This window comes from Alligator sinensis, unplaced genomic scaffold (assembly GCF_000455745.1).
Source record: "Alligator sinensis unplaced genomic scaffold, ASM45574v1 scaffold523_1, whole genome shotgun sequence".
Taxonomy (NCBI): domain Eukaryota; kingdom Metazoa; phylum Chordata; order Crocodylia; family Alligatoridae; genus Alligator; species Alligator sinensis.
The window spans coordinates 61262-76714 of record NW_005843082.1 but is presented as its reverse complement, the minus strand read 5'-3'; the positions used below and the strand labels follow the sequence as shown (position 1 = coordinate 76714).

Genomic DNA, 15453 nt, shown 5'->3' with positions numbered 1-15453 from the left:
CACCGGGGTTCTCCTCTGCAGCAGAAAACTCCACTGTGCAAGGAAGCTGCAATTTAGCGGGGACAATTTAGCAGTGCCGAAGCACACAAAAACAAAAATCACACCTTTTGGGTTGTGACAACTAGCACAGCTCTCCTGCCTGAATCTTAATTTATCAAACTTGCCTTAAAATAGTCCAGTACTTTTTCATTTCTGCCCCCGCCCCCTTGTTGGTGCCACTTAACTTTTTCTTTCCAGCTGCTATTTAATGCTCTGAAGCATTAGTGATTATCAGTTTGGAAGGTCATTACCAGGGATCCTGGTTTTCTCTGATTAAAAAAAAAAAATCTCCAATTTTTGGATTTAAAAGAAGCTTACCCAAAATCCACATTTTTCTGTGATCAAAATGAAACATCACTTTCAAAGTGGGTGGTGGCGGCAAGTGCAGCCCCAGCCCAACCCCTGCACTGGAAAGAGCTCAGCACCCCTCCCGCCCCCAGCCCCAGTCTTTAGCTGCAGCCTGCCCTCTCCCTGTGCACAGATCCGGGGGGCACACGCCCCCATGCCTCCCCTGGGGGTGCACGTAGTGGTGGGATTTGACCCCCCCCAGCGCCATCCAGATGAGATGCTCGTGGCTCCATCCCCATGCCCCACCCTGGTTGGGCAGTGCCTGCCCCAGCCCCACTCCCTCCCTCACTGTGATGGCCTCCATCTGCCCGCCCCATGGCCCTTCCCTCCCCCCCCCGTCAACAGACTTACCAGCCGGACACTGCTCTCCAAGCTGCCAGCCTGACCACATGTATGCTGTGGCTGCGTGCATGCATGTGGCATTTATTGGTGACATTTTTGGTCATAACCAGCCAAAAAAAGCTGATTGCCGATAATGTAAATTTTCCTCTTATTGGTGCCAGTATGATACGGACTGATGTACTGGTGCATCTCTAACAACTACTACTACTACTACTACATGCCAGTGTAAAGATGTATCAAATTTTCATGCCAAAATGTCTTTGCTTGTAAGACCGAGTGTGGAAAAGGAAAATTTCATCCCTTTCCTTCATAGGTTAAGACTGGAAGAAACTTGTTTTCAGAACTGAAAGGAACAGATTTGTGTAGAAGATCATGCCATCATGCTGAAGTTGCTTTTTTAAAAAAATCTGCACCGTAATTTTCATTTCTCCAGTCCTAAAATGATGTCCTGATTTCATTATAAACTTTTGTTTTCTCATAGTTCTCATGCTTCGACAGTAACATTAGACAGACTACAGGAAAGTTCCATGAAGGCAGCAGTGTCGCCAGCAAAGGTAGGCCCAGTATTGAAGTATCAAGGAAGCATTTCTTAAAGCTGTTGTGTGCCTTTTTGTCACTTTGCTAATAATGATAGTAAAGAATTTAAAGATAATAAAATGAAGGACTTGGGTATTTTTGCCTTATGGAAACATCACAGTGGGAATATCTTGGAACGTTAGTCGGTGCAAAGCCATCTGACTATAACCCAGGCTGCATAGCAGCACATTGTGATAGCTGGCAAAACCAGCTTTTAAACCAGTTTAGAAGATGGTCACCTATTATTACCAGTCATGCCAGAGGAGGTCTATTAGTACTAAGGTTTAGATCCATAATACAGTTTTCTGCTTGCAAAACTTTTGTCCTGATTTTAGGACAAAGTCAGACATTCACTTTTTTTCCCCAACCAAAAAAATAACCATTCTTTCCTTCGTTCTTCCAAAGGCGGGTGTCTTGTGAAATATTTTGATTTTGTGAAGTTGGTGTTCCGACAGGGAAACATTTTCTTAAAGGATTTCCACTAGCTCTATATTTTATGCGAGTCATGCATCTGAGTATTCTTCTATCCTATCTAGTCAGTATGTTGTACAGTTTCATATGTTTTAGAAAAGCAGAAGTGAATCCAGCCACAAATACCTCCCATATCCTAAATGTTGGGACATCTGGAGTATCCGTGTGCCCCACAGCAGTATGTGGTGTATAAAAGGTTGGAGAGATGTAGCTCTTGTTCATGTTTCGATGGTAAAAAAAAATTGTGATCCGTAGATTTGTGGTTCTAATGCCACCTACTTTGCCCATGAAAGAAAACTGGAAAGTGAGGAAAACAAAGGCAATCTAGCTAGAATCTTTTTGTGGGTCTGAATACTTTCTGGAAGTCACAGTAGCAGAGATGAAACTATAGTTCCCAAAGGGTGGGATATTCAAATTCCCTCTGTTGCTCTACATCAGTCATGCTCAACCAACATCCTGAAGCCCTAATTTGCCCCTAAAGTGATTGGATCCAATCCATAGCACAAGAGATCAGTGGCAAAAATCTTGCCCTCATGTATCACCTTCTCTGCCCTGTGCCAGGCTGCCAGTACCTCCACAGCCCTCCCTCTGACTTTGCCAGCCACTTTCCCAACTGGAGAGGACTGGGGGCCCACAGTGCAGCCAGATAGCAAGTACCCCACTGATCTAAAAGGTTAAGTATCACCAGCCTGGATTCGTTCCCAGTGATTTCAACAAGGCAAAGTTGGGCAGTCACTGAACATGTCAGAAATTGCCATTACTTTCACTATTTTGTAATGCTGTGAATTCATCATCTTATAAGAGACTCAGTTAAATGCTTTTCTGCTGGAAAAAAATTACTGTGCTTCCATGGGATTTTTTTTTTTTTTTTTTTTTTTTAAACCAAAACTAAAGTGACATTAAATGTTTGATGCACGATTTATGTCCTTGCTCTTCTAGCAAAGGAAAAATCCCTTTAATGACTCTATTTTACCTGATGATGATAATTTAAAGAGCAGGGAGTCAGGAAATGGAACAGCTGGTCTATCTTGGACACCAAATGAAGGTAAGTGTATCTGTTTTCATGTCCTATATGGACTTGGTGATACTCTTGGCTGTGCTAAATAATAATTGTCTTTCCCAAAGTTGCTGCATCAGAGTTATGTGGAGGGTTTTCTTTTCTTTTGGTATCCTGGAATAAAACAGAGTGCCATGTTTTAACTTCTGTAGATGAGCCTGTCATATAACCAACCAACCAGTTCAATTCAAGTGTTTTTTAAAATATATATAAGAATCTCTAAACATACTGAGGGAATCATCACTCAAAAATATTTGAGTTTTGGTTATCCCTTTCCCTCTTGCCTGTGCCCCTCTATATGCCTAAAGTCATTCAGTCTCCCACTGAGAGAGGCTCTTTTGGGGCTAGTCAGACAGCAGCTTAAGATGATATCTTCCTTTATATTGTGCATAGCTGCCTCTGTGCTTTTCCCAGTCACTGCTCCTCATAGTTTAGCAGCAAGAGATCAAGCCCAGGCTGCAGCCTTTGATTTCTTCTTCCCCTTTACTGTACCCAGCCTTTCTTGTTTTCTTTTGTTTATTTTAGGCTCCTTTTTTGGTGACAGCATCCTTTTTTGTAACCAAAAAAGGTGTCAGAGATGACATGTCATAATATAATCTTGCAAAATTGTAATTAGATTATATTGGCCAGGGTACAAAATTACTCGTTTGCCTCCTACCATGATACTTAATAATAGGAAAGGAAAAATTAAAATATTGCACATCAGACTCACTTAAGCTGCTGGGGAGTTAACCGTGCCAAGTTTTACATAGTTCTCCATGACCATTAAAAAGTCTTAAGTTCCTGTAGATGCAAATAGAAAACCCCAAAATAAAATTGTTGGGCCCATACAGGAATTTAGATGACTAAATGTAAAATCAGCACAGTAGATTTTAAGAGTCATTAAATAACTAATCAAAACATTCCTACCAGTTAGGACTCCTCATTACAAACAAATTAAATCAAATATCTTTGTTTTAAGTATGGGTTTTGTCTTTATATTGTCAAATTTTTGGGCTGCGTCTTTCCATTGCATCCTGGAAATACATGAACAATTGCAGCAGGTGTCTCTGTAGAAGTCTTTATGCTTTTGCTAAATGCATATTGTTGGGCTTATCTGTTCTGTGGTGTATTGTTATTTACCCTTTCCCTGTAAGCATGTCTTGTCTTGCAGATTCTCTCTCACCTTCAAAGGACAGCCAATCCAAGACAAAGTTGCTTAACAGTGGGTCTGAGGAACCTAGGCAAACTCCTACAGAACCAAGTGATGAATCACAGAAACCTACAGATCAGCCACCTGTACCAAAAGCCAGGAAAGTCATCTGTAAAATAACAGATCCCATGATGCAGAAAGATGCCTCTTTACCCAAGCCTGCCAAAAGGACAAATCAGGTTAATGGGGCTAGTACACCACCTCGGGGCATTTTGAAACGCAGCTCAAGTTCCAGTTCCACTGATTCAGAAGTTCTTCGTGTTAATCAGAAGTTGGATGCCCAAAATAAGAATGGTGTGCCCACTTCAGCTATTCTTGAAGGCGTAGCTGAGAAGAATTCTCCTATAGAAGTAGCAGAAGACAATTCACAAAATTCATTGGAAAGATTAAAACAAGTCAGGTTCTCTTATAGTATAGGTGAGAGTGAGCAACTGCAGAGTCCCCCATTGCATCAAGGCAAAGAAGTAGGAGAGTTTGACTTATTAGAATTTGATGATAAAAATAGTGCAAGTAACACTGGTAGATCGGGTGCTCCTGGGAATGAACAGTCTCTTGCTGTAAAACCTTCCCATTCTTCTTCATTGGCTTTAGATAGTAATGTGACAGGCAGAGACATTTTGCAAGAAAACATGTTAGTGCTGAATTCTCATGATGCTGAAGGGTCAAGCTTATCAGCTACTGAAACCTCACAGCCAGAAAAAAGCCCTTCTGCAGAACTCATGACTCCAACAGCCTTCTCCAGCAAGATCTCAGTAAATGGCACAAATGTACCAACCGTCGGCGAGACATTGCCAAACAAATCTAAGCCTCACCTGAACCCTGAATCAGAGTTGCTCAAGAATGCTATTGGTAAGAGAACCAGTGGTTAATGAGTTAAGCCATACAAATCTTAAATGCAGTTGCAAATAACCTGTGTTAATATTCTAATTGCAAGAATAAGTTTTCTGTATTATCCAGAATATTTCTGCTTGCTTACTAATGTACCAGTTTCACATACTAAACTGCTTATCTTCCAGCATTCTAAATATTGTGTGAACAATACGTTTTGGGAATATATTCTCAGTTTTTGAAAAAGTGATTAATGCTGTCCCTCTCTCAATGCATGAATGCATATATTTATTAGCTAGCCTGTGTGGGGGGAGACATGACTGTGAGGGTGGTTAATCACTGGAAACAGCTTACCTAGAGAAGTCATGGAGTCTCCATCCCTGGAAATTTTCAAGAGCAGATGAGACACACCCTTGGCTGGGATGGCTTAGTCAGGGATGATCCATGCCTTGAGCAGGGAGCTGGACTACATGACCTCATGTGGTCACTTCCAGCTCTACTTTCTTGGGATCCCAGTTAGTGCACCAAATGCATGTCCTTATTTGGCAAAATTCCTTTCTTGAAAACTGGTATTTTGCCTATATAAGAACTAAAGAATTTAGTCCACTGCTAGGTCGGTAGCAAGGGAACTGTAACCTAGGGGTTTGGGATCGCTTATCATTACCATGCGATAACTAATAAGCTAATAACAAAACTGTCTGTCTGGTGAGCAAACATTTTTGTGAAATTGTAGCTTGCATTAAAGCTCTTACTCCTAAATTGTTTCAGTTTTGTTTTAGAACATCAATGATACTAGCTGTCTGCCAATATATTGGTATGCTTCCCTGCAAATGTATGGTGATCTTGCCCAGAAAAAAAGAATATATGGGGTGTATTATAAACCTTTGTGTGTTACCTTATGTAACTTGTAGTGGAGCCTGGGGGAGGGGAATGAAGTAATATAGGGATGCTCAAAGGAAGCATCTTAACCCAGGCATGAAAAATGCTGAGCATTGCCTGCTATCTGGTGCATTCAAAAAAAGAGAAGAAAAATGTATCAGGTCTAAACTTCTGTTTTTATGTGTAAGAACATCTGGAACTTGCCCCATGTTAGAATAACCTGATCTAACCCTTTCTACATACTGGCAATAGCATTTTGATGGGTTCCCAAGAATCCCCCACCCTGACATGTATCCCTCTGTTCTTTAGATATTTTGTTTTTAGCTTGCTGCCTTCACTTTTGAAGGAGTAGTTTCAAAATGCAACCAATGCTGCTAGGCTTAGTTTATCAAGATGGGTGGAAAACCTATTTCAACAAAATTGCATGTTATTTCCTCCTCAGCTTTGAAAGGCTTTTTTTTGTGTTGCAGATCAGCCCCTGCCTTCTGCTAAGACAGAATCCCCTCAGGTGCCACGTGCAGACCTTCAGCAAGGTAAGCCTGCTCTTGTTGAGGGTCAAAGTGCCAAAACCACTTCCCAGCCTGATAAACACATTGCTGAGTTTATGAAAGCAGCTGATGAGTCCATATCGAAAGTATTAGACTGGTTTAAAAGAAGCTCCAGTGCTGGCGATGACAAAACTCAGTCAGAGAAATCTCAGGGGAGGGAACCCAAAGAAGAACCAGACTTTCCAGCCAAGACAGTTGCAGATAATGGAGAACCATGCAAGGATGAAAACAAGCAACCGACAAGAGAATTTTCATTTGGCGAGAATGGGAAATCACACAGTGTTTTGCCGAGAGGACTTGAGACGGAAGAAAAGCAAATGCTGAAAGAGAAGGAAAAACATAATCAAAATGGAGAGAGAGAAGAAACAAGATACAATGAAGAAGCACGTAAAGAACCTAAGTTTCTTAAAGATGGCAAAGGCCAGACAGGTTCAAAGAGTTTTAGCTCTACAGGAAACCTAATTGAAGAGTCATTGGAAAATGACATACAAACCAACATAAAGGAAGAAGGGGAAAATATGTCTACTGTCAAATCACCTTTGAAAGAAGGCAATTTTGCATTACAAACTGGATTTGATCATAAAAGGTTAGAGCAAGAACCTGACTTGCTTGATCAAGGAAGCATGCCATTAGATCCACATACTTTGAGGGGGAAAACGGATGAATTGCAACAGTATGAATTTAAGCAGTCAGCTCAGATAACTATTCCAGATGAGGCCACAAGAGAAAAAAGAAAAGTAAAGGATATTAGGGCACTCTGGGAAAGGGACAATGCCACACCTATGCATCCAAATAAAGAAGCTATTTTACATACGGGCCCAGCAGCTATTAGCACAATGCTTGAAGAAAGTAGCAAGGTAAAAGAATCTAAAGACCAAAGCGAGTCTAGTTTGGTTGCCTTCAGAAGAGTTGAACTAACTAGTGATGAACAGTCATCTGAAGATGAATATCTAGAATCCTCTAACACTAGATTTGATATTACATCCAAACCTAAAGCAGATGAAAAACTAACAAAAACACTTCCATCTGATGGGAAGGGTAATGAATTTGCAAAATTGCCAAAAGCAAATAATTTGTCCCCAAGAATCAATATTTCTCCCATCTCCTCAAAAAGCAAGTATGAAGATGGGCTAGAAATGTGTTCAGAAAAAGATACCACCTCTCCGCAACAGAAAGCCAACTTTAAGGTTTTGTCTTTAAAAGAAAAAATAAATGAGAAGTCCAAGAATCAAATTTCTAATCCTTTGCAGTTTCAGAGTTTGAGACAATTTTGGGGTAGTGGAGTTAAACTGCAGGAAAATGAAGGTACTTTACCAAATACTGTCAGTACTGTAGCCTACAAAAAGGAGTCAAAAGAGGTTAAAGAAACCAAAACTGAGCCAAGCAGAGAAGACCCAGTGATTCAGCAGCAGAACCAACTGTCCCAAAGAGAAAGAACGGAGAAGCTAACTTTCAAAGGATCATCTACACAGGAAGGGCAGCCCGTTCCCTGGTCACTGAAAATGACCTCAAAGGGAAATGCAGAAGCTGTTGAAATAGTAGAAAAAAATGTAAGACAATTGGTGATCTCAAAACCTGAAGAAAAAGTGGATCCTCCAGATCGGGAAGTTAAAGAATATATAGAAAAAAGTATTGCTCTGTCAAAAACACAGGATAGTAAATTTAACAGTGGATTACAGAAACTGCTTAAAGAAACATCTGAGTCTTCCTTTCCACCATACCAACCAGCTGGTGAGAAGGATGCTAGAAGAGGTGAGGCAGGAGCAGACGAACAACAAAATTCTTCTGTGAAAATGGTTCAGAGCAAGACTGCCCCCATGGACGTCAAAGAACAAGCAGAACCTCCTAAGGAACCGGTTTTAGAGACAATAGACAAAACAGTTGCCCTACCAGAAGTAAAACCTGATAGGTTTAATGCTGGCCTAGAAAAGCTGCTAAAGGAAACCTCTGAACCATTATCTTCTTCCAGTCTGAGCACACCGGAAGCCGTTTCTGAAAGGATGGTTTCTTCACCTGGGCAAGCAAGATTCTTTGAAAAGGTGATGGAACGGAGTCTCAGGATGTCTCCTAGTGCTCAGAAAGAGGAATTGTTTAATCGAGAAGTGAAGGAAACGATTGAAAAAACAGTTGCTGCACCCAAAGATGTGCATAAAGAATCTAAAATTGGTCTAGAGAAGCTTCTTAAGGAATCTGAGGCCTCCTATCCCTTATATCAGACAACAAATGAGGATGAAAGTATCCAGAGAGAGACTTCTTCTGAAAAAATCTGCCCAAATTCTTTCCAAAAAGTGTTGCATACTAACATGCCTGCTCTTGTTGACACCCAGACTACAGCACAGGCTCCTGGCAAGGACGTTTCAGAGACTGTAGAAAGAACAGTCATTCCACACAAATCTGAACTCTGTACTTTTGATGTTAATTTTAAAAAGCTACTTAAGGAGGCATCCACAATCTCTCCTTCACTGTATGATACAGATCAAAACCTCAAAGCAGTCTCTGATGATAATTCTAGAAAAGATCAGCAGAAGTGTAATGAGCTGCTGATAGACCTTAGCCAGGAAACAGCTGAGACCCCTGAGAGCACTGCAACTATATACAAGGATAATGTTAAGCCATTTGATACAAGCTTGGAGAAACTATATGGAGAGCCAGCTGAAGTGCTGTCACCTTCACATGGGAAAAGTGGAAAAAATGTAAGCTCTCAACTAAAGGAACATCCTGATTACTCTGCTTCTTCTTCTTACCAACCTGGAGAAGTAAATGAAATGGTGACAACAACTGTTCAACCAAAATCTGATGTCGGCGAGTTTAGTGCTAGCTTGCAGAAACTGCTGAAAGAAGCCTCTCTGTTTTCGCATCCTGAACAGAAAAGCTTAGACACTGTAACTCATGATATAGTGAGTGTTAATCTACAGCCTAAGCAGAATGTGGAGTCTGTATCCCAACAAGATATTACCTATCCTCAAGAAGAAAATGAAATAATAGAAAAAGCTGTTGCTCCATCCAAAGCAAAATTCAGTGAATTTAATTATGGTTTAGAGAAACTACAGAAGGAGGCTTCTGAAACATCACCTGGTAGCCTGGGATGTATGGACAACGCTGTGCAGAGGACTGCTGATGTACAACCTGTAGACTTGACCTCTCAACAAAATATAAATCATCTTCCGGAAGTAAGTGAAGCAATAGAAAAATCTGTTGCCCCTTCCAGATCTGAGGTTGGAGAGTTTAATACTGGTTTGCAGAAGCTGCTGAAAGAGGCATCTGAAATACCACCTGCTGACCTGAAAAGTTTGGACAAAGATGGAACGCAGCCTTCCCAACAAGAGAGTGGCTGTGTTCAAGGAGTGAATGAAACTGTAGGAAAAACTGTTGTTCCAGCAAAACCAGAATACAGTACTTTCAATATTAATTTAGAAAAACTTCTTAAAGAAGCATCAGAAGTTTCCTCTCCTTTATCCAAGGAGAGGGGTGAACAGGAAAAGCCTAAGGATTCAGTGTCCCAGTCAGAAAAGGGAATTTCATCCATAAAAATGTCACCATATGGTCAGAGGGCTTCAGGTGGCTATCGTACACAGCTTAAGATAGGACTCAAGAGAGAGACTTTGAAACAAGATGACAAAGCCTTTTTAAAGGAAGATATTGCAGTAAATGAACCACAACTTTCTGATCCCCATGAAAGGGGTGCATTTCAGAAAATAGAACTGATTAACTTGGCATCAACTGAACCAGCACCCCAAGAGACAGAGAGTAGTACAGCTATAATCAAAATGCTAAAGATACAGGAAAAAGCAGGAGAGGCTGATAAAAGTGGTTCCTTCGCAGATACTGTTGAGAATGCACCTGAAGTGAGCAAACCACTTGGATTCAGAAGAGCAAGCACACCACTTGAAGGTAGCTCGCCCAAGATAAGCAAAGGACAACCGCTTCTAGCACCTTCTTGTCATGACGATGAAGATGACACGATAAGTTTAGGCTCAGATGCCTCAGATGGAAATTCTGATCCTCAGACAGGAATCAGGAGGAGTTCAACTAGTGAGCATTTTAATTCTTAAACTCGTGGTTGTGGGTCTCTGAATCTGGTTAAATTTTTTTATTAACCAACCTGAAGAATGGTGACCCAAAGGTCGGAGAGACTTTTCTTTTTAACAGTTGTTATTAATTGAAGTGTTTGGGTATTTTCTTTTTTTTCAGTAGGGAACCCAAGCATGTGTTTTGCTTTTGTTGCTGTGTTTTTTTTTTTTTTTAATGCAGAAATTACCAGGGGTCTTGAACCATGCATTACATTTGCTTTTTAATCAGGGGAGTTGGACTGGAACAACCCTTGCGCATGTTGGGTTAAAAAGGTCAGACTTGCATATGGCTCTTCATTCTTTTCCTTATTAAAGTTCTGATTTGGGTACAGATGGCAATCTTTTACCATCTTTTCTACTTTAAACTTAGGGCTATGGACTTTCCTTTTGGACATAGTAGGCAATTGAAACGGATTTTCATTCTTTACATTAGCAAGGGATATCTGGATAAACTTTCCAATGTCAAGCTCTGACTTCAGGAAGCCAAAAGAAGCCTATTTGTCTCTTAAGCTAGAAACAGACATTGCCAAACTGAAGAGGATCAGCTGTGGCAGGACACATGGCAGGCACCCAGTGTAGAACAAAGGGTGATATGTTCCTCTTGCTAAGGGACTCCCTGTCTCCCTCACTGCCCTGCACCTCCTTGCAAGGATCTGCCCTAACCTGTCCTTCTGGGTGAAGAATGGTTCAGCATGGGTCCCGGCATGGTGGAGCAGGGCAGCACAGGAGCCAAGAATTCCCTGTTTAAAGAGACTCACCCCTAGGAGGCACGGGAGGAAGGGAATTTCTGGTGCCCCATGCCAGGACTCATCCTGTGCCGACCCTTGCTTCACGAGGTGAAATGGGTCAGCGTGGATTCTGGCTTGGAGGCATGGGGCAGCACAGATGCTGGGGATTCCAGGAGTGAGATTTCCTGTGGTGTGAGGAAAGTCAGGCAGGTGTTCAATCCTGCCTGGGTATTTCCTGCAGTGTGCAGGATCAGGCCCCTCAAGCCTCTGGAGCACATCCAGAGCTTGGACTGCCCGCGCTCTCCTGTCACCAGCAAATGAACATCTGCTGCAATAAAGCAGCACAGTCTATTGCTGTCTTTGTTGCTGCCACACATTTTGGGCATTTTTGGCACAACAAAAGGGTATGGACATCAGTTTGCACAAAGGCGAGGAAAGACTATATCTGTTTCCACCCTGGCTTCCTTGCTCCTGCTTGCTACTGAGCACAAGAGTGAGTTTGCCTGTGTACAAAATGTGATAGGCAGCCCTAATGTAAAAACACTGGAATTGCTTGAGTGAGGTGGGGTGTTTTCCCCTCCTGAGAAATTGGGTCTGGTCTCTTTACCGGGAAAGCTCGAGAAGCTCATGAACTTCCAAGGCTTTCAGTTGTGATAACTACTTTTAACTAGTTCTTCATTTTTGACTTAAGAAAACACCTGTTGGAGCCAAAGCAGCTTTGGCTAAGAAAATAAACAAATAAGGACTCCAGTACTTCAGGATTTGACCCTTGCTGAAATTTTGCATTTTGGGATCACTTCTTGGACCTTTTGCAGGATAAAAGTGGGATTAGGTATGAGATTGTCCTAAAATAAAATAACCCAACAGACCCTGAGGACTGGGATTAAATTGCTACCAATAATGTTGGTTCCAATCTGAAAGTTTTTGACAATTTTCAGACTACATAAAAATGAACAGATGGTCCTTTGGGGTTCCCCCCCTCACCCCCTTTTCCTTTTTTCAAAAGGACAGATAACCCCCCTCAAGAACACAGCTAGTCCCTTGTTGGCAGAGCTGACACACAACACTACTGATGCGCTCTCTGGTTAAACTCTTGTTTTATTTGTGGACACAGCTGAGTCAGTAGGAATCTTACTTGTGCTATTCTGAATCGGGACTGGCTTGTAATACTTAATACGTGCCTACGTAGGGAATCAGCAATTCCTGTTGAGATCAATGGAGACCCTACAGTTATGTATCGGGGCCTAAAGCTTTGCCCCTAACACTGTAAAGCTGATGCAATTCTAGTTAGTTCTGTTTTGTTTCAAGGCAGCATTTCTAACTATAACATTGACACACCAGTCTTACGTGTCAACTTTCAAAATAAAGCTTGTTTCAGGAATTGTCTAAGTAGCATCAGCTATTAAATTGAATGACAACCATCACACTTGTCTTTACCACCTGCACTTTTGTTCAATAATCTTGAGTTATCCAGTCCATCATTCTAGTTCTACTTTCTTCGACTTCTTGTTTAAGCAGTTGTCAAGACCTGGAAAGATTTGGTAAGGATTTAATGCATCTTCATTGTGAAATCATGAGCTGTTTTAAGTAACTCGTTTCAAAAGGCATGTCTGTCTATATGTGCAGTGTTCATGTATTTTGTCTTGTAACAGGTTCAGAAGAAGAATTAAATCCTGTTTTGATGGCTTTGAAAAGGAGTGCAGATAGGAAAATGCCTTCCAAAAGTCTAGAGGATATTTCATCAGCCACATCAAGTGAGCACAAAGCTTGTCTGCTGTCTTCCATGCCCCTAAGCTTAAAAGTGCTTGTATTATTCCTCCATCCATCTTCAATCGCTTGCGCTTTCATATCCCAACAGTGGGATTTGGCAGGAAAACTATTCTCAGAATAAGCATATGATGAAGGACAGAGAAAAACAAAATAGTACGTTCTATGAAGTCTCAATTTCAGTACTTCATGTCCATTTTGAATGTTATTGCCAGCTGCCATATCTTAATATAAAAACAAGTCTCAGTTGTAGTGTGCTTAAGACAGGCATGCCTTTTTCTGTCTCTTCTCTGCCATTCTTGTAGCCATCTTAACAGTTACATCTGCACTGACACTGAATAGGAAAGTGAAGATATCTCTTCTTGATTTCACTGTTGTGCTAATTTTTTTATAAGTAAGAAGACTTAAGCTTTAAACTTTTTAAAGGTAAAACTATAGATGTTATTCTTTTAGACTGAGAGATTGAACTCATATTTTTGTGAGACTCCTTGAAGTATTCTAAGTTTCTCTTTTGCCAGATCTATTCACAAATAAGTTACTATGTTTATGGAAGGGTTTTTTTTTTTTCTTTTTTTCTTTTTCTAAGTGGGACCTGGTCTATGCAGCAGACTTCTTCCAAGAAACAGATCTTGAAACTGATCTGTGTTAGCATGGCTTTGCTTATCATACAGAACACTTTATTTGTTATAAAGTAAGGGGATTTGCAAATGCCCAACAGGGACACTCTCCTCTGTTTATGTACACATAAGGTTTGGCACAAAAATTAATGGGGGGTTGTATGTGAGAGTAAGTCTGACTTCAATAAAGTTTTGCCTACTTACACCAACAATGCATTTAGGTTTGAGTTCATATTCAAACTATGCAGTCAAATATGCTTAAACATGAGCTTGGGGCTGTGAATCTTTCAAAATCTCATCTTCCTCATTATGCCCAGTAATTAACGTGTCAACATGTAAAATTTAATATAATGAAAATTTATTTGTGAGTAGATCTGAATATTTGGGACGGTGTAGGCAATTGCAGGTATTTTACAAATTTGAAATAAAGACATAAGAACCCTTTTATGACGATGCCAATATATGCCCATAGCTAGCTATCACTGCTCAGGAACAGTGCAGCAATATATTGGTATACACTGCATTACCACTGACCAGAACTACTTTTATAGTGCATAAGTTCATCAGCCAGGTAGAAATTATCTTTTGGAAGGCATCTCTTTGTGCATTTAACCTTGCATGTGGCTTTGATTTTTTTTACTTTAATCCTTCTAAGCTCTGTGGTTGCCACTTGTAATCTGTGCTACCTTGAACAGATTTTTCTAACTGTGTTTTACTTTTACTTTTTCCCTGCGCAGATACAGGAAAAGTAGATATTCCAAGAGAAGAATTAGTTCTTAGTGCTGAAGATGGTAAATATCTTATTTGTGTCTGCATGAGAATACTATTCCTTTCCAGTGTCCTCCACTTATTGTAGAAAAGTTGTCAAATTTAAGGATTGCACTGTTGCTGTAGACTTAGTAAATTTTTGCATGATTTGAATATTTTAGTAGCATTTCTCTAGATCTGCTTTTATTCCAAAGTAACGTGTTGGCATTATATTATGTCCCACCATTATTATGAAATACTTAGTGCCATTTAACAGTGTATAATACGGGCACATGATACAGTCATTCCACATTGTGCAGAACTGGGCCCCTGAAATATATATTTGCATGGTTACATGATGCATTGGAGGATGATCCCTAGTGATCACTTAAAACACTAGCCAGATGTCTCAGTCAACACCTTCAATTGTTGACAGTGTGCATCACTGTCTCAGTCCAACAAAATAGAATCACTTGCTCTGAGATATCAAATGATTCACTGGTTTACCTACTGTTGATACAGACTATTTCCTGACTTAACCTGCATTGTACGAGCTAAATTCTGTATCAGTTACAGGTACAAAATTCTCATTTATGTCCTTGAGTGTGTGGGTGGAGATGGGATCATTAAAGGGTTCCAAATTTTAAAACAAAACTTCTTTAAGAACACAGTACTTCAAGATGTACACAGAAAAAAATACCAGATACTAAAATACTAAGATACTGACACAATATGGTGGTATGTAACATATTGCTCTTTCCTGTTAAGTTGTAGTACAGTGACATCACAGTTCCAGAATTAGTCATTAAAAGCTCTATTTATTTTTATGGAGTTTTCTGCATGTTTGTAGTTAGTCTGTAGTGGCACGTTTTTGGCCCATGTGCTGCTGTCCACTTAAATAACACACTTAACTTTTTGAGTGTTTTTCTGAAATGGGGATACAAAGTAATAGGTTTCAGGAAAAGGAAGCTGTATGCTAAATATGTTTGTATCTGATCATTTAGCTGAAACACCTAACTTTTTCTTCCCAAGTAGGAAAATTACTCTTGTGCACAGGCCAGTTTTGGTGAGGACTGACAAAAATTTAAGGTGCGATTTTTTAGCAGTGTTTGGCACTTGGCCAAATTGTCAGTTTTCAGTGCAAAGAGAGTCATGTCAGCATTAAACTCTTTAGAAAACCCACCTGTAAGTCTTTGGCTTCCCTTGAAGCCTATAAACTCCAATTGCCATTGTGGTCCAGATTC

The 15453-nt window shown here is 40.4% G+C and overlaps 1 protein-coding gene across 4 annotated transcripts in view; it reads left to right on the top strand.

Annotated features, from left to right (window-relative positions):
• Positions 1 to 15453, top strand: part of LOC102374615 — an 80522-nt gene that overhangs the window by 45910 nt on the left and 19159 nt on the right. For all 4 annotated transcript variants that reach the window (XM_025193647.1, XM_025193648.1, XM_025193645.1 and 1 more), the window contains exons 5-10: positions 1211 to 1283; positions 2716 to 2821; positions 3987 to 4874; positions 6203 to 10312; positions 12731 to 12832; positions 14200 to 14253. In XM_025193647.1, coding sequence (XP_025049432.1) covers positions 1211 to 1283; positions 2716 to 2821; positions 3987 to 4874; positions 6203 to 10312; positions 12731 to 12832; positions 14200 to 14253 — 5333 coding nt within the window. The remainder of the gene's footprint in view (positions 1 to 1210; positions 1284 to 2715; positions 2822 to 3986; positions 4875 to 6202; positions 10313 to 12730; positions 12833 to 14199; positions 14254 to 15453) is intronic.